This window comes from Octopus bimaculoides, chromosome 16 (genome assembly GCF_046866305.1).
Source record: "Octopus bimaculoides isolate indiv1 chromosome 16, ASM4686630v1, whole genome shotgun sequence".
In the NCBI taxonomy this organism is placed as follows: Eukaryota; Metazoa; Mollusca; class Cephalopoda; order Octopoda; family Octopodidae; genus Octopus; species Octopus bimaculoides.
Genome location: NC_142943.1, coordinates 24096156 through 24110609, shown reverse-complemented (window position 1 = coordinate 24110609; position 14454 = coordinate 24096156). Strand labels below are relative to the sequence as shown.

General features: G+C 38.7%; 1 protein-coding gene across 2 annotated transcripts in view; it reads left to right on the top strand.

The window, feature by feature from the left end:
• Nucleotides 1-14454, top strand: part of LOC106871118 (alkyldihydroxyacetonephosphate synthase, peroxisomal) — an 89682-nt gene that overhangs the window by 19317 nt on the left and 55911 nt on the right. For both annotated transcript variants that reach the window (XM_089364267.1, XM_014917430.3), the window contains exons 3-6: nucleotides 174-264; nucleotides 788-908; nucleotides 8012-8086; nucleotides 11798-11869. In XM_089364267.1, the coding sequence (XP_089220393.1) occupies nucleotides 217-264; nucleotides 788-908; nucleotides 8012-8086; nucleotides 11798-11869 (316 nt within the window). In that variant the 5' untranslated portion in view covers nucleotides 174-216. The remainder of the gene's footprint in view (nucleotides 1-173; nucleotides 265-787; nucleotides 909-8011; nucleotides 8087-11797; nucleotides 11870-14454) is intronic.

Here is a 14454-nt window from a genome sequence, read left to right as displayed (position 1 = left end):
TGTGCTAGAATTTGAAACCAATTTACTTGCTTTGTCTTTATAAAAAAGAAAAAAACAGACTAAAAGAATTAAAAGAAACAATATGTTCTTCAACGTTTTTCTCTTGTAATTCAATATTTTCTATATAAATTTGACATATATTGTTAATGAGCACACTGCATATTTGTTTCCAGCTACCGACTCAGTAAAAAAGTGTTGCCATATCTAAAAGATTTTATGATGAAGACATGTGGTATCAGTTTAGAGCATAAGATTGCAGCTCAGGTAAGGATTAGCTAATCCCTTTCTCTTTCTTTTTTGACTGTGTTTGTTCCTGAAATTAATGGCCCAGGGTGAATGGTGAGAAGCAAATAGAGAAGAACTGATGCTTTTGTCATAAGTGGGTTCATATGAAGAGTTATTGCTGTAAACATGTGAATGCTAACAATTCATATTAAACGACTATATTGGCTAATATTTTTCTGGTGTAAACTTTTATTTGTGTGTGTGTTGGAGAGAGAGAGAGAGAGAGAGAGAGTGAGAGAGAGAGAGAGAGAGAGTGAGAGAGTGAGAGAGTGAGAGAGAGAGAAGTGGGGAAAGTAATTAGAACACTGAAGTTTATGGCTAAAGAGTTAGCAGTTTATACTGCCACTGGCACAGAATTGTGCCTGAGGCAAAGCAACAGCAATAATGGGAACCAAAAGTTAATAACCCAGGGAATAGAATTGAAAACTAGGAGTTAACTAGTAACTTGTTGCTAAGACAACTAAATAAATTGATTTTCTTTTCAATTCTTTTCTTTCTTCAGCCAGAGATTACAGCAGCTGATATCCCACCTCCAGTTAAGAACAAGGAATTCCTCACTGATCTTCGACGCACTGGTATTAGTTATTCAGATGACTGCCAAGACAGACTTTTCAGAGCTCATGGTAAGACTTACTCCTTGAAATAGCTCACCTGAAATCATGTAGTTTACCTGCATTATTCTCATGTATACTTAGCAGAGTAGTGGCTTCCACTACAGTGCACAATAAAGAGGAAAGTATATTTATTCAATATTTCAGCTTTAACAAGCCTTTATGATTCCAAATATGTAGTGTAGATGAGTGGGGTGTTCAAATAAGCCAATGAACTATTGTTTTCTTTCGGAGTAAAGGCTTGTAAATAAATTTGGTAATGAAACATGGGCTGGGACCGGTGAGGACATGCGTAGGCTTGAAAGTAATGAAGCTAGCATGCTTCACCGGATGTGCAATGTCAATGTGCATGTATGACAGAGTGTAAGCATCTTGAGAGAAAAGTTGGGCATAAGAGGCATCAGATGTGGTGTGCAAGAGAGATAACTGTGCAGGTATGGATGAGGACAGCTGCGTAAAGAAGTGCTGATCTCTAACTGTGGCAGGAACCTGTGGAAGAGGTAGACCCAGGAAGACATGGGACGAAGTGGTGAAGCATGATATTTGAACATTGGGCCTCACAGAGGCAATGACTAGTGACCGAGACCTTTGGTAATATGCTGTACTTGAGAAGACCTGTCAAGCCAAATGAAATTGTAGTTGTGGCTGATGCTGGTGTCACATAATTGGCACCTGTGCTGGTGGCTTGTAAAAACCACTTTTCGAGCATTGGTCAATGCCAGTGTTGTATAACTAGTACCTGTGCTGGTGTTGCACAACAAGCACCTGTGCTGGTAGGATGTAAAAAGCACTTTTGAGTGTTGGGCCTTACAGAGGCAATGACTGAGACCTTTGGCATTACGTCATGCTTGAGTAGAAGACCCGTCAAGTCAAGTGGAATCATAGTCATGGCAGATACAGGTGTCGTGCAACTGGCACGTAAAAGTACCCATTACATTCTCCGAGTGGTTGGCATTAGGAAGGGCATTCAGCTGTAGAAACCATACCAAATCAGACTGGAGTCTGATGCAGCCCCTCACCTTACCAACCCTGGTCAAACCGTCCAACCCATACCAGCATGGACAATGGATGTTAGATGTTGATGATGTCTATTTCACTCTGTGTAATTTTATTGTTTTCTTATACTTATATAACTGAAGGTATTTCTTAATCCTGTAAAATCCAGGTCTGTTGGTGGATCTGCACAAATTTTCTCTACTCTCAAAATCAGTTGAGGATAGTTTGGTATAATTTTATGTTTTTTTTTTCAGCAGAAGGGGCAACATTTGAAGTTAACTCTGAGAATTGATAGGATATTTTCTGCCATACTTTTATGTCTAATGACTGAAACAAGTAAAAAAGCGTCTCATAAAGCGGGATTTATATATCTTAAATTTGCAGAGGAATTTGTAGTTGGTAGTTTAGCTTAATCGGTCAAAGCATCGTGACGCGTAATCACGGGGATGTGAGTTTGAGTCCACAGCTAGCCACCTACACTTTCCTCTGCAAAATAGGGGTAGTTTATCCCGTTCAGGCTATATTATTAGCATTTTTCTGCGATTGAGAATTTAAAATCACTTCTTTAACTTTATAAAAGATAAATATATTTGAGTATAATAAACTAGAAAAATGCTTATGTAAAATACTGCAACCTTTGATAGTGCACAGGTACTAATGATATTTGTATAGACCCTATGTAAACATATGCATAACATAACATATTAATTATGCTCTTATATATTGTGTTATTAGTTAGGCAATTCCTATTTAAAGGGTAATTAATTATTCCTATTAACACAATTATGCTCTAATACAATCAACATTTGCAGTATCAGTTTTGTTAGTTGTTGTTTTACCAACATTTTAAAATTTAATCAGTGATTTTTTGTGCAAGATGAAGAATTAATTAAAAATCATCATATCGTCGTCATCGTCGTCGTCGTCGTCATCATCATCATCATCATCATCCTTTAACCACCGTTCTCCATGCTGGCATGGGTTGTACGGTTTGACAGGTGTCAGCCAGCTAGAGACCTACCTGGTCTCCATTTTGTCTGTTTTGGCATGGTTTCTATGGTTGTGTACCCTTCCTAACATCAACCAATTTACAGAGTGTAGGGGTGCTTTTATGTGGAACTGGCATGGGCCCTTTTACATGACACTGGTACAGGTACTTTTATGTGGCACTGGCATGGGTGCTTTTATGTGACACCAGCACCCATGAGCCTGCAAAACTAGGGTCTCTTGGCTGAGAGAGGGATGTAAAGGACATGCATGGGCTGCCACGATTCTACTCAGCTTTACATGTCTTCTCAAGCACAGCAAACTGCCAGAAGTCTTCGTCTCTTGTTACTCATCTTTTCTGTGACACCCAAAGACTGAAGATCCTTTCTCACCCAAAGACTGAAGATCCTTATTTTTGTTAAAGATTTCATAAAATCTATGTTTTGTTGGAAAATTCTTCTTGAGTAAACAAAAGAGGATTCTAGCTTGCAAACTTCTCATGTTAAACCATGGGTTATACTAAAAATAAGCATAGACCTATTCTTCCTAATTCTAAACTCATAATTAATGTAATGCAGATTATCTTTAAAATCCATTTTGAAACATTTCTTCACTAAACTAGTTGATATTTTAGGGAGTGGGGGACAGTGTTATTAAGGTAATTTGGAAAGTTATTGATGTTAATTAAAAGTTGGATTTTCTATTGGGGTTAAATAATCCATTAAAGAGATTTAAGGTTACATATAAGGAATTTACTATTGGTAGATTCATGTCCCATGTTATTAAAAGACTAAGAGCTTTGGAAAAGAGAATCATCTCCTTAATCCTGTCCATAGAATGGTAGAGCACTATTAGACTGAAAACTAAAATACAGGAACTGCATCTACAGGGTGGTCTGAAAGTCTTGTCACCACCTGTAAATATTGTTTTAATTGTCTATTATTAAGGAGAGGGTTTCATAAGAGTAATACCAGAATACCCAACAGTTGAAGGATGCTGTTTTGGCAGCCTTTGCAACAATCACCAAAGCACAGCTTCGTAAAATATCACACTGGTCATGGTGCTGCATCATTTTGTGCCACGAAAATGATGGTATTCATACAGGCTTTCTCAATGTGTGATAGTGTCAGTATCAATGAAAGTGAATATACTAAAACCAGTACATGTGTTTGATATTATTATATTGTTCCTCTATTGTTATTACTTTTTGGTAAGGGGTGACAGGACTTTCGGATCACCCTATAGATATTTCTTCTAAGAACATTTCCATTAGATGAACCTATTTGAAAATTGTTTTTAAGAAAATAGATTAATTCATTAAAAGGGTAAAATGGCAAGTCTTTTATTTTGAAAAGCAACAAGAAACTAAGAAGGAACAATAACATTTTGGATTCCTCTGCCATCTGGGATGTGGTTATGCTCTATATGTAGAATAGGGTTAGGTAGGAGCTATGTACTTTGTACCAAATGTATACTATGGACACAAGAAATGCTGTAGTATCGCATGTAGGAATACCAAGAAGGACTTCAGAAGTAACAGATATACACAAGAGTAGTTAGCAATAATAACACCCGACTTTTATCTTTTACTTGTCCAGTCATTAGGCTGCAGCCATGCTAGGGTACCACCATGAAAAATTTTTAGTTGAATGAGTTGATCCCAGTACTTATTTTTTTTGTTAAGCCTGGTACTTATCCTATCGGTCTCTTTTGCTGAACTGCTAAGTAACAAGGACGTAAATCACACCAACATCGATTGTCAAGCAGTGGTGGGGGACAAACATAGACACAAAGGCACACACATATATATACGATAGGCTTCTTTCAATTTCCGTCTACCAATCCACTCACAAGATTTTATTCAACCTGAGGCTATAGTAGAAGACACTTGTCCCAGTTGTTACACACTAGGACTGAACCTGGAACCATATAGTTGGGAAGCAAGCTTCTTACCACACAGCCACACCTGCACCTATAAAATATAAAATATATTTCTAGGAATAGATGATAGTTTTTGTTACCTAGGTGATCTACTTAGCGGTGGAATAGTCTGCTCCAAATGCAGAGTTGGCAGAGTAGAGTAGAGTGGCAACAATAAGATTCTCTTGAAGTGAAGGGCAGATTGTAATAATGATTGTATACAATATGATGTTTTATGATAGAGGATGTGGGAACGTTAATGAAAAGGCTATACAAGCATCCATAATGGACATAGCACTAATGCATATAAATTATGATAGATGAGTAAAGAAGTTCCAAGTAGAAGGAATCTATGGTAGAGGAATCATCATCATCATCATCATCATCATCGTTTAACGTCCGCTTTCCATGCTAGCATGGGTTGGACGATTTGACTGAGGACTGGTGAAACCGGATGGCAACACCAGGCTCCAGTCTAATTTGGCAGAGTTTCTACAGCTGGATGCCCTTCCTAACGCCAACCACTCAGAGAGTGTAGTGGGTGCTTTTACGTGTCACCCGCACGAAAACGGCCACGCTCGAAATGGTGTCTTTTATGTGCCACCCGCACAAGCCAGTCCAGGGGGACTGGCAACGATCTCGCTCGAAAATCCTACGGGAGCTAGTCAGGCGGTACTGGCAACGGCCACGCTCAAAATGGTGCATCTCATGTGCCACCCGCACAAGAACCAGTCCAGGGGCACTGGCAACGATCTTACTTGGCTTGCCGGGTCTTCTCACGCACAGCACATTTCCAAAGGTCTCGGTCAGTAGTCATCGCCTCGGTGAGGCCCAATGTACGAAGGTCTTGCCTCACCACCTCAGCCCAGGTCTTCCTGGGCCTACCTCTTCCACGGGTTCCCTCAACTGTTAGGGTGTGGCACTTTTTCACGCAGCTATCCTCATCCATTCTCACCACATGTCCATACCAGCGCAATCGTCTCTCTTGCACGCCACAACTGATGCTTCTAATGTTCAGCTTTTCTCTCAAGATACTTACACTCTGACGAGTATTCACATTGACATTACACATCCAACGGAGCATACTGGCTTCATTCCTTGCGAGCTTACGTATGTCCTCAGCAGTTACAGCCCATGTTTCACTGCCATGTAGCATGGCTGTTCGTACGCATGCGTCATACAGTCTGCCTTTTACTCTGAGTGAGAGTCCCTTTGTCGCCAGCAGGGGTAAGAGCTCTCTAAACTTTGCCCAGGCTATTCTTATTCTAGCAGCTACACTTTCAGCGCACCCACCCCCACTACTAACTTGGTCGCCCAGATAGCGGAAGCTATCGACTACCTCTAGTTTTTCACCCTGGAATGAGATAGAAGTTGTTTCCTGTTTGTTTACAGTCTTTATTGCACCTGAACATCTGCCACAAACAAAAACTAACTTGCTAAGGACTGCAAAAGCTGTAAAATGTTGTGATTGAGAAAACTCATCTCTTATGTGCAAGCATAGAAAAGTAGGTGCAAAATGAGGGTTATGATGAGGTACATACACATATATATTTATGCAGGTGCAAGCAGTGACTGTGTGATTAAGAAATTTGCTTCCCAACTATATAGCATTGGGTTCAATTCCACAGTGCAGTAGCTTGGACAAGTTGTCTTTTACTGTGCCAACTAAAGCCTTGTGATTGAATTTGATAGACAAAAACTAAAAGAAGCCTGTCGTATATGTGTATGTATCATCATTTTAACAACCACTTTTCCATGTTTGCATGGGTCAATGTGTGTATGTGTGTGTGTGTGTGTGCATGTTTGTGTGTACCTTTGTCTTGACATCATATGATGGTTGTAAACAATTGTCATCATCATATGAATGATTCCCATTGTTTCCAGTCTTCTGTGAAAACCATGTCCAGCCATGGGAAAATATTATCTTGCTTCGAAACAGGTGAGGGTTGGTGACAGGAAGGGTATCTGGTCATAGAAAATCTACCTCAACAAATTCTATCTGACCCATGTAAATATAGAAATGTGGACATTACATGAAAACGATGATGATATATTTATATGCGGGCATATGTGTGTGTGTTTGTAGAGCTATTAAGACTAGTTACAGTCTGATTTGGCATGGTTTCTATGGCAGAATGCTCTTCCCAGCACCAACCACTTTACAGAGTGTGCTGGGTGCTTTTACATGGTGTCACAAAGGTGCTTTTACATGGTGTCACACGGGCACTCTTATGTGGTGTCACACAGCCACTTTTATGTGGTGTCACACTGGCACTTTTACGTGGTGCTGCAGGGCACTTTTATGTGCTGCTGCACGGTGGCTTTTATTTGTTGATGCACAGGGGCTTTTATGTGGTATTGCACAGGTGCTTTTATGTGGCACCGCACAGGTGCTTTTATGTGGTATTGCCATGAGTGCTTTACACCACCAGAAGGATTGGTCTTAACACTTCTGCTGCAGAGTATGGGTCTTCTTGAGTACAGCAAGGTGCCAGGTATCTCAGTCCTTTGTTATCTCACCTGAAAGGTTCAGTGTCCCGAGGTCATTCTTCAGTACTTCATCCTATGTCTTCCAGTGGTTTCTGAAATATCTGGGCAGATTTTCAAGCAAGCAAACAATACAAAAAACAGTCATCTAATTGGATGGATTGAATGATGATTGAGATGGCACAATAACATTTTTACTGTTTCTTGGTATATCCTTTATGGCCATGCTCTCACTCCCTCTTCCCAGCCAGAAGTCTTTCTCTTACAGGTGCTGGTGTTGCATGAAATGCATTTGTGCCAGTACCACTTAAAATGCACTCGTGCCAGTGCCATATAAAAGCACTTATGCTGGTAGCATATAAGGAGCACTCAGTATACTCTGTAAAGTGGTTGGTATTAGGATGGGCATCCAGCTATAGAAACCATGCCAAAACAGATAATTGGAGCCTGGTCATCTCTCTAGCTGGCCAGCTCTTGTCAAAACATTCAGCCCATGCTAGCATGGAAAGCAGACATCAAATGACGACGGCGACAACAACAACAATGATGATAAGCTTATGTATTTAAGAGAGAGGAATACACAGTGGTCCACCTTGCTGCAGTTTGATTGTGTATTTCAATATAGAAATTACTGTATTTATCTGTTTGTAACAACAAATACTTCAATCAATTTTAACCTTGATTGTTTTTGGTAATTATCAGTCATTTCTTGTTTTCTACTTCAGGTCATACATTGCATGAAGTATTTGTCTTGCGAGAAGGAAAATTTGAAAGAATACCTGACCTGGTGGTTTGGCCATGTAAGTTTGAGCTCCTCCACTACCTCTCCACAATCCACCATGCTGCAGTCCCATGACTTCACTATATTCCCGACTGGATGGCTGAACAAGTGCTACGCCTTGCCAGAGGGCAGCCTGTAACTATGCAGAGCACAGTTGTCACTCCATGAGTTATTTTCAAAATAATACTCTTTTACTCTTTTTAACATTCAATCTAAAATATGTCAATGTACAGTTGGAGACTAATATGAAGTATGTTAAGAAAATGTGAAAATAATATTTAAGCCTTGGGTTGTTTCTTACTCTGTATAGGAGCCATATTTATTCAATATTCATGTGAATATTTAAGCAATATCTGTTCTTTACAATCCCAGTACCTTACAATATACCTTGCCAGCACCTTATAATATCGGTAACCTAACAGCTTTTAATATTCATAAGTGCACATGAAATATTCTATTTTTGTTTTGTCCTTTTTCTGTTTTTTTTTCTTTTCTTTCTTTTCCATTGTTTCTTAACACAGAATTACAATGATCACCATCATCCATTTTTTTTTATGTTGGCAGAGGTTGGGATAAGTTAATGCAAAAATCTGATAATGGTAAGAGGGCAATAATGTAATAAAAGAGAAAGTACAGGAAGTGAGAGAGAGAGAGAGAGGGGCATCAAATGATGTGATAGAGGAGAATCTAAATTTGAGGAAGAGTGATGGATTGCAGTGAAATTGGGTGCAACAAAATGAGACTAAGCAATGAGTTCAGTGAGAAATTCAACATGCAGGAAGGTGTCCAACAGGGTTTGGTTTTCAGCTCTGTAGTATTTATTATGCTTATCCAGGCCATAACAAAGGATTTAACTCTTTTGCTATCACATTTCTGTTAAAATATATTGCCTTTGTTTCAATTAATTTTGAAAATAATGAAGAATTTAATAAAATAACTTTGTCATTATTTAGCTGGTGTTTGGAACATAAATTAACATGGAATTTTGATGGGTTTTAATTTTAATCACTTTAAAATAAGAAGTTTGTATAAAGAACCAGGGGTAGTGTCAGGTAGGTTTGTATCCTTGGAAATGCTTGTATGTCAATGACTTAATTCTCATAGCTGAATCCATCAAAATTTTAGAGAAAAAATTCCAATCATCATTATCATTGTCGTTTAAAATCTGCTTTCCATGCTGGCATGGCTTGGGTGGTTTGACTGAGGACTGGCAAGCCAGAAGGCTGGACCAGGCTCCAATCTGATCTAGCAAAGTTTCTATTGCTAGATGCCCTTCCTAACACCAACCACTTCGAGAATGTAGTGGGTGCTTTTTACATGCCACTGGCATGAGACCCAGTCATGCGGTACTGGCATCAACCATACTTGAATGGTGTTATTTATGTGCCACTGGCACGGGAGCCAATCAGGCAGCACTGGCAATGACCACATTTGAATGGTTCTTTTTATGTGCCACCGGCATGGGACCAGTCAGCCAGCACTGGCATCAACCATGCTCGAATGGTGCTTTTTACATACCACTGGCATGGGATCAGTCAGGTGGCACTGGCATTGACCACGCTTAAATGGTGCTTTTTACATGCCACCGGCATGGGTGCTAATCAGGCGGTACTGTCATCGGCCACACAATAACTTCACTTGACTCAACAGGTCTTCGCAAGCTCATTTTATTGCCCAATGATTAAAGGGTACTCTTAAATGGGCCGGTTATGCTGCACTGGTGTTGGCCATGGTTATAGTCTCACTTGGCTTGCTGGGTCTTCTCAAGCACAGCATATCTCCAAAGGTCTCGGTCACTTGTCATTGCCTCCATTTGAAGGTTGTGCTCACCACCTCGTCCAATGTGAAGGCAAAATCAAGAAGTAAACCTAGCAAAGACAAAAGTCTTTTTTCAGGAAAGAATACAAAACTCTCCTGCTATCGTTTAAGTAATTATGCTTGATATGCAGAAAAGGAGTTAGCAGGAGTACCAAATGGTGTACACATATAAATTATGGGTGCACAAGAGGTATAATGGGATTACAAACAAGCTGAGAGAAAAGGAAGACTTCTCATGTGGCAGATGCCCATGAGTAGTTACCAGCAAGAGCACATATGAAGTTTTTTTTTGCTGCTTTTGTTGATCCCCATGATTGTGTTGCTATCCAATTCCATTATTATGAATTTGGATTGGGAGCTTGAATCATAGTGAATCTTTCATTAACTGATTACATAACCATGGATGCCACTCCTATGGTGCATTACAGTTACTCTCTTGATAGAGCCTGGTGCTCCTGATCGTTGATCTAGGATCCCTCCACTTAACATCAATATAAGAAGCACCATTGGCTCATTTGAGCTCCTCCACTACCTCTCCACAATCCACCATGCTGCAGTCCCATGACTTCACTATATTCCCGACTGGATGGCTGAACAAGTGCTACGCCTTGCCAGAGGGCAGCCTGTAACTATGCAGAGCACAGTTGTCACTCCATGAGTTATTTTCAAAATAATACTCTTTTACTCTTTTACTTGTTTCAGTCATTTGACTACGGCCATGCTGGAGCACCGCCTTTAGTTGAGCAAATCGACCGCAGGACTTATTCTTTTGGAAGCCTAGTACTTATTCTATCGGTATCTTTTGCCGAACCGCTAAACACACTAGCATCGGCTGCCAAGCGATGCTGGGGGGACAAACACAGACATATACACACACATACATATACACACACATACATACATATATATATATAATCGTCCAACCCATGCTAGCATGGAAAGCGGACGTTAAACGATGATGATGATGATGATGATGATGATATATATATATATATATATACAACGGGCTTCTTTCAGTTTCCGTCTACCAAATCCACTCACAAGGCTTTGGTCGGCCCGAGGCTATAGTAGAAGACACTTACCCAAGGTGCCACGCAGTGGGACTGAACCCAGAACCATGTGGTTGGTAAGCAAGCTACTTACCACACAGCCACTCACGCGCCTGAAATATCTGAAATAGATTATTATAAATACTCAGTTTGCTTCCTGCAAATAGTCAACAGCTTTTGTTACCTCGGTGATCTCATTAGCAGTAGAAATGGATATTCCAGAAGTCAGAGTAAATATGTGATGGAAAAATTTCTGAGAGCTATTGCTTTCTGCTGGTAACAAAAGGATTCTTTCTCTGAGTGGAAGGCAGGTTTTATGCTGCTTGTGTAAAGTGTGATGCTGTGTGGTAGTACAACACAGGCATTGCATGTATAGAATGAGCAAAGACTGGAATGAAATGAGGTGAGTATGCTTTGTTGGATGTGGAATGTTGCTATGCATGGATGATGTAGCACAAATGAGCTGAGAGAAAAGCAGTGTGTTAGAAGAATCAGAGATAGTGTGTGCAAGATAGAAAGCTGCTTGAGTGTGGAGACGTGATGTGTATGGAGGATGATATTTTGTTAAAGAAGTTGCCAAGCAATCCAAATAGTAGGAACATACAGAAGTGGAAGATCAAGGGAGACAGGAATGAATAGTGAAAGTTGGTTTCAAATTCTATATACTGTCTGCATGATGGATCTAACATTTATGCAAATTATTAAAATTTTCCAGAAATGTATTACAATTTGGTATGTTGTCTTATATCATCTTACCTTATAGTTTGTTAGTTTTGGTATAATCTGCTTTGTCTGTTATCAGTAAGATATCAGTTTGATTTATTCTTGAGTTTAGAAAATTTAAGATTAAAATTTCTTTGCAGCGTGCCATAGTGATGTTGTCAAAATTGTGGAGCTGGCTTGTCAGCACAAAGTAATGATTATTCCATTTGGAGGTAAGTACACTATAATTTTCTATGTATGCTTGCTTATATTCCTCCTCTACCACCTGGTTTAATAGAGAGATTAGCACTAGATTTTTATCTTGGCTTTTGATGCCTTACATATTCCACCATCTGTGACATTCTTTGGTCTGACATAAATCCATACCTTCTGTCGTAGGCTCAGAAAATTTTCTTATAATGGCTTAAAACTACAACTTTTTAATTTAGAGTGATAATCAATCAAAATAACCACAGTACGTGACTGGTATTTATCGATCCCAGCAGGATGAAAAATAAAGCCACTTCTTGTGGGATTTCAACTTGGAATATAGGAGGAGGAAATGGATTTAACATCAATAATGATAAATTTTATTTATCATTAAAAAGGTTACCCAAGATGGAACATTACCAAGCAGACTTATTGTGTCTAGTTGTATGTAACTTGTTTCATTAATGCAATGTGGTAGTCAAGTCTGTACATATACATAAAGAACAAAATGTATAAGCCAGATAGCTTGAATTAACAAATAATAAAACATTTATAGACTACTACAACAATGCTATGAAAATAATATATTAGAATTTCTTATTTTTACAAAGTGTGATGACTGTGGTAGTTGGTTATTTAACTCTTTCGCATTCAGATTCTTCTGTCACATGTAAAACTTATTCATTCACATTATTTTAGATTAATTATGCATTATCTTGTACCTTTGAAATTTTGATGATGTGATTGTTTGTTTTGGGAATGACATTGTAAAGTAGGTGTAAGAAGCCAGATCCAGTTGGTTTGAGCTGCTAAAGAGTTAAACAATGGTCAAATAAACAGAATAGTAGATGTTTGTAGTGACAGCTCTTGAGCTAGACAGTCAAAAGTCTATATGAAAAATATTTCAAAATCTTGTGATATCGAATTTATTTAGGATTTCTCAGTTTTCATCTATATTTTACTTACCTTTTGTTATTCTCTGCTATTATACAAGCAAATTTTGAAGAAAGAGTGGAGCTTAGACAAACGGTGAGTCATACCATGGACGAATCATCACATTGTAGATGATCATCAGTGTTTGGAGTCCCAGTGACTGTTAGATTAATTTTATTAACTCTAAAAAGGTATTTGACAGCATTCATCTAGAGTCTCTGTGGAGCATTGTAAAACCTAAAGGATCTCAGAGCAGTACGTCTCAATCTTTAGAAGCATTTGCTGTGTGAAGATAGACAAATGGGAAAACTTAATACTTTGACATCACTGGAGTTTTCCAGGGTTGCATCTTGTTGTCATTCCTCCTCCTATTAATTGTGGTTTCACTATGAAAAAGTAGTCTGAAACAATGAATATGGCATCCAGTGGAAAGATTAGATGACATTAATATTCAGAGTCTAGATATGAAATGGTGAGAAAACCTTACTGAAAATGAGTGCAAAGAAAACAAAATTAATTGAGATTAGTCCAAGAACAGGGGACGCCACTTTGATAGCTGAAGATCAAACTGTTGAAGGTGTAAGTCATTTTGTGTAAATGTATAATGATGGAAATGCTGAAACTGCTGTCAAATGAAGAATCAGAAAAGCCTTAGCAGCATTTCAGTGAATGTACAAAATATATTCCATGTAAACACTGGACATCTTAATCAAGATTCACCTGTGCAAAGCAGTCTATAGCTACTTTGAAAACATTGTTTAGCTTTTAATTAGGTTAGTTAATTCATACATTGATGACAATTTGACCTCTGTTTCTTTGCACTTAGAGCTGTTAGGCAGTACATACTTGAAATGTAGATGAGCTTAAGTATATCAAATGGTTTAGTTTTCATGTAGTGTTTGTTGGAAAAAGAATTTTAATGACAAGTATGCAAACTTGCTTTCGTGGTTGTGTGGTTAGAAGTTTGCTTCCCAACCACATGGTTCTGGGTTCAGTCCCACTGTGTGATGCCTTGGGCAAGTGCCCTCTACTTTAGCCTTGGGTCAACCAAAGTTTTGTTAGTGGATTCGGTAGATGGAAACTGAAAGAAGCCTGTTTTATATATATATATATATAGATCTATGTGTATCTTTGTAATGTGTTTGTCCCCCCTTTACTGCTTGACAACCAGTATTGTCTTTACGTCCCTACAACTTAGTGGTTTGGCAAAAGAAACAGATAGAATAAGTACCAGGCTTAAAAAAAAAAATAAGAGATGAGGAATTATGGACATTATTTACATTATTTACATTCGACGAATATTTGTCCTCATCTTGTTTGTTGTTAACACATTTCGGCTGATATACACTCCAGCCTTCTTCAGGTGTCTTGGGGGAAATTTCGAATCTGGGATCTCATTCCTAAGGTATTTTTCGATGTTATTATTATTATTATTGTTATTATTATTATTGTTCAGCTCACTGCTTGGAATCAAACTCAGAATCTTTGGATTAGTAGCTTGCGCTCTTAACCACTACACCATACCTTAGGAATGAGAACCCAGGTTCGAAATTTCCCCAAGACACCTGAAGAAGGCTGGAGGGTATATCAGCCGAAACATTGTGTTAACAACAAACAAGATGAGGACAAATATCCGTTGAATGTAAATAATGTAAATAATGGGGTTGATTTGTTT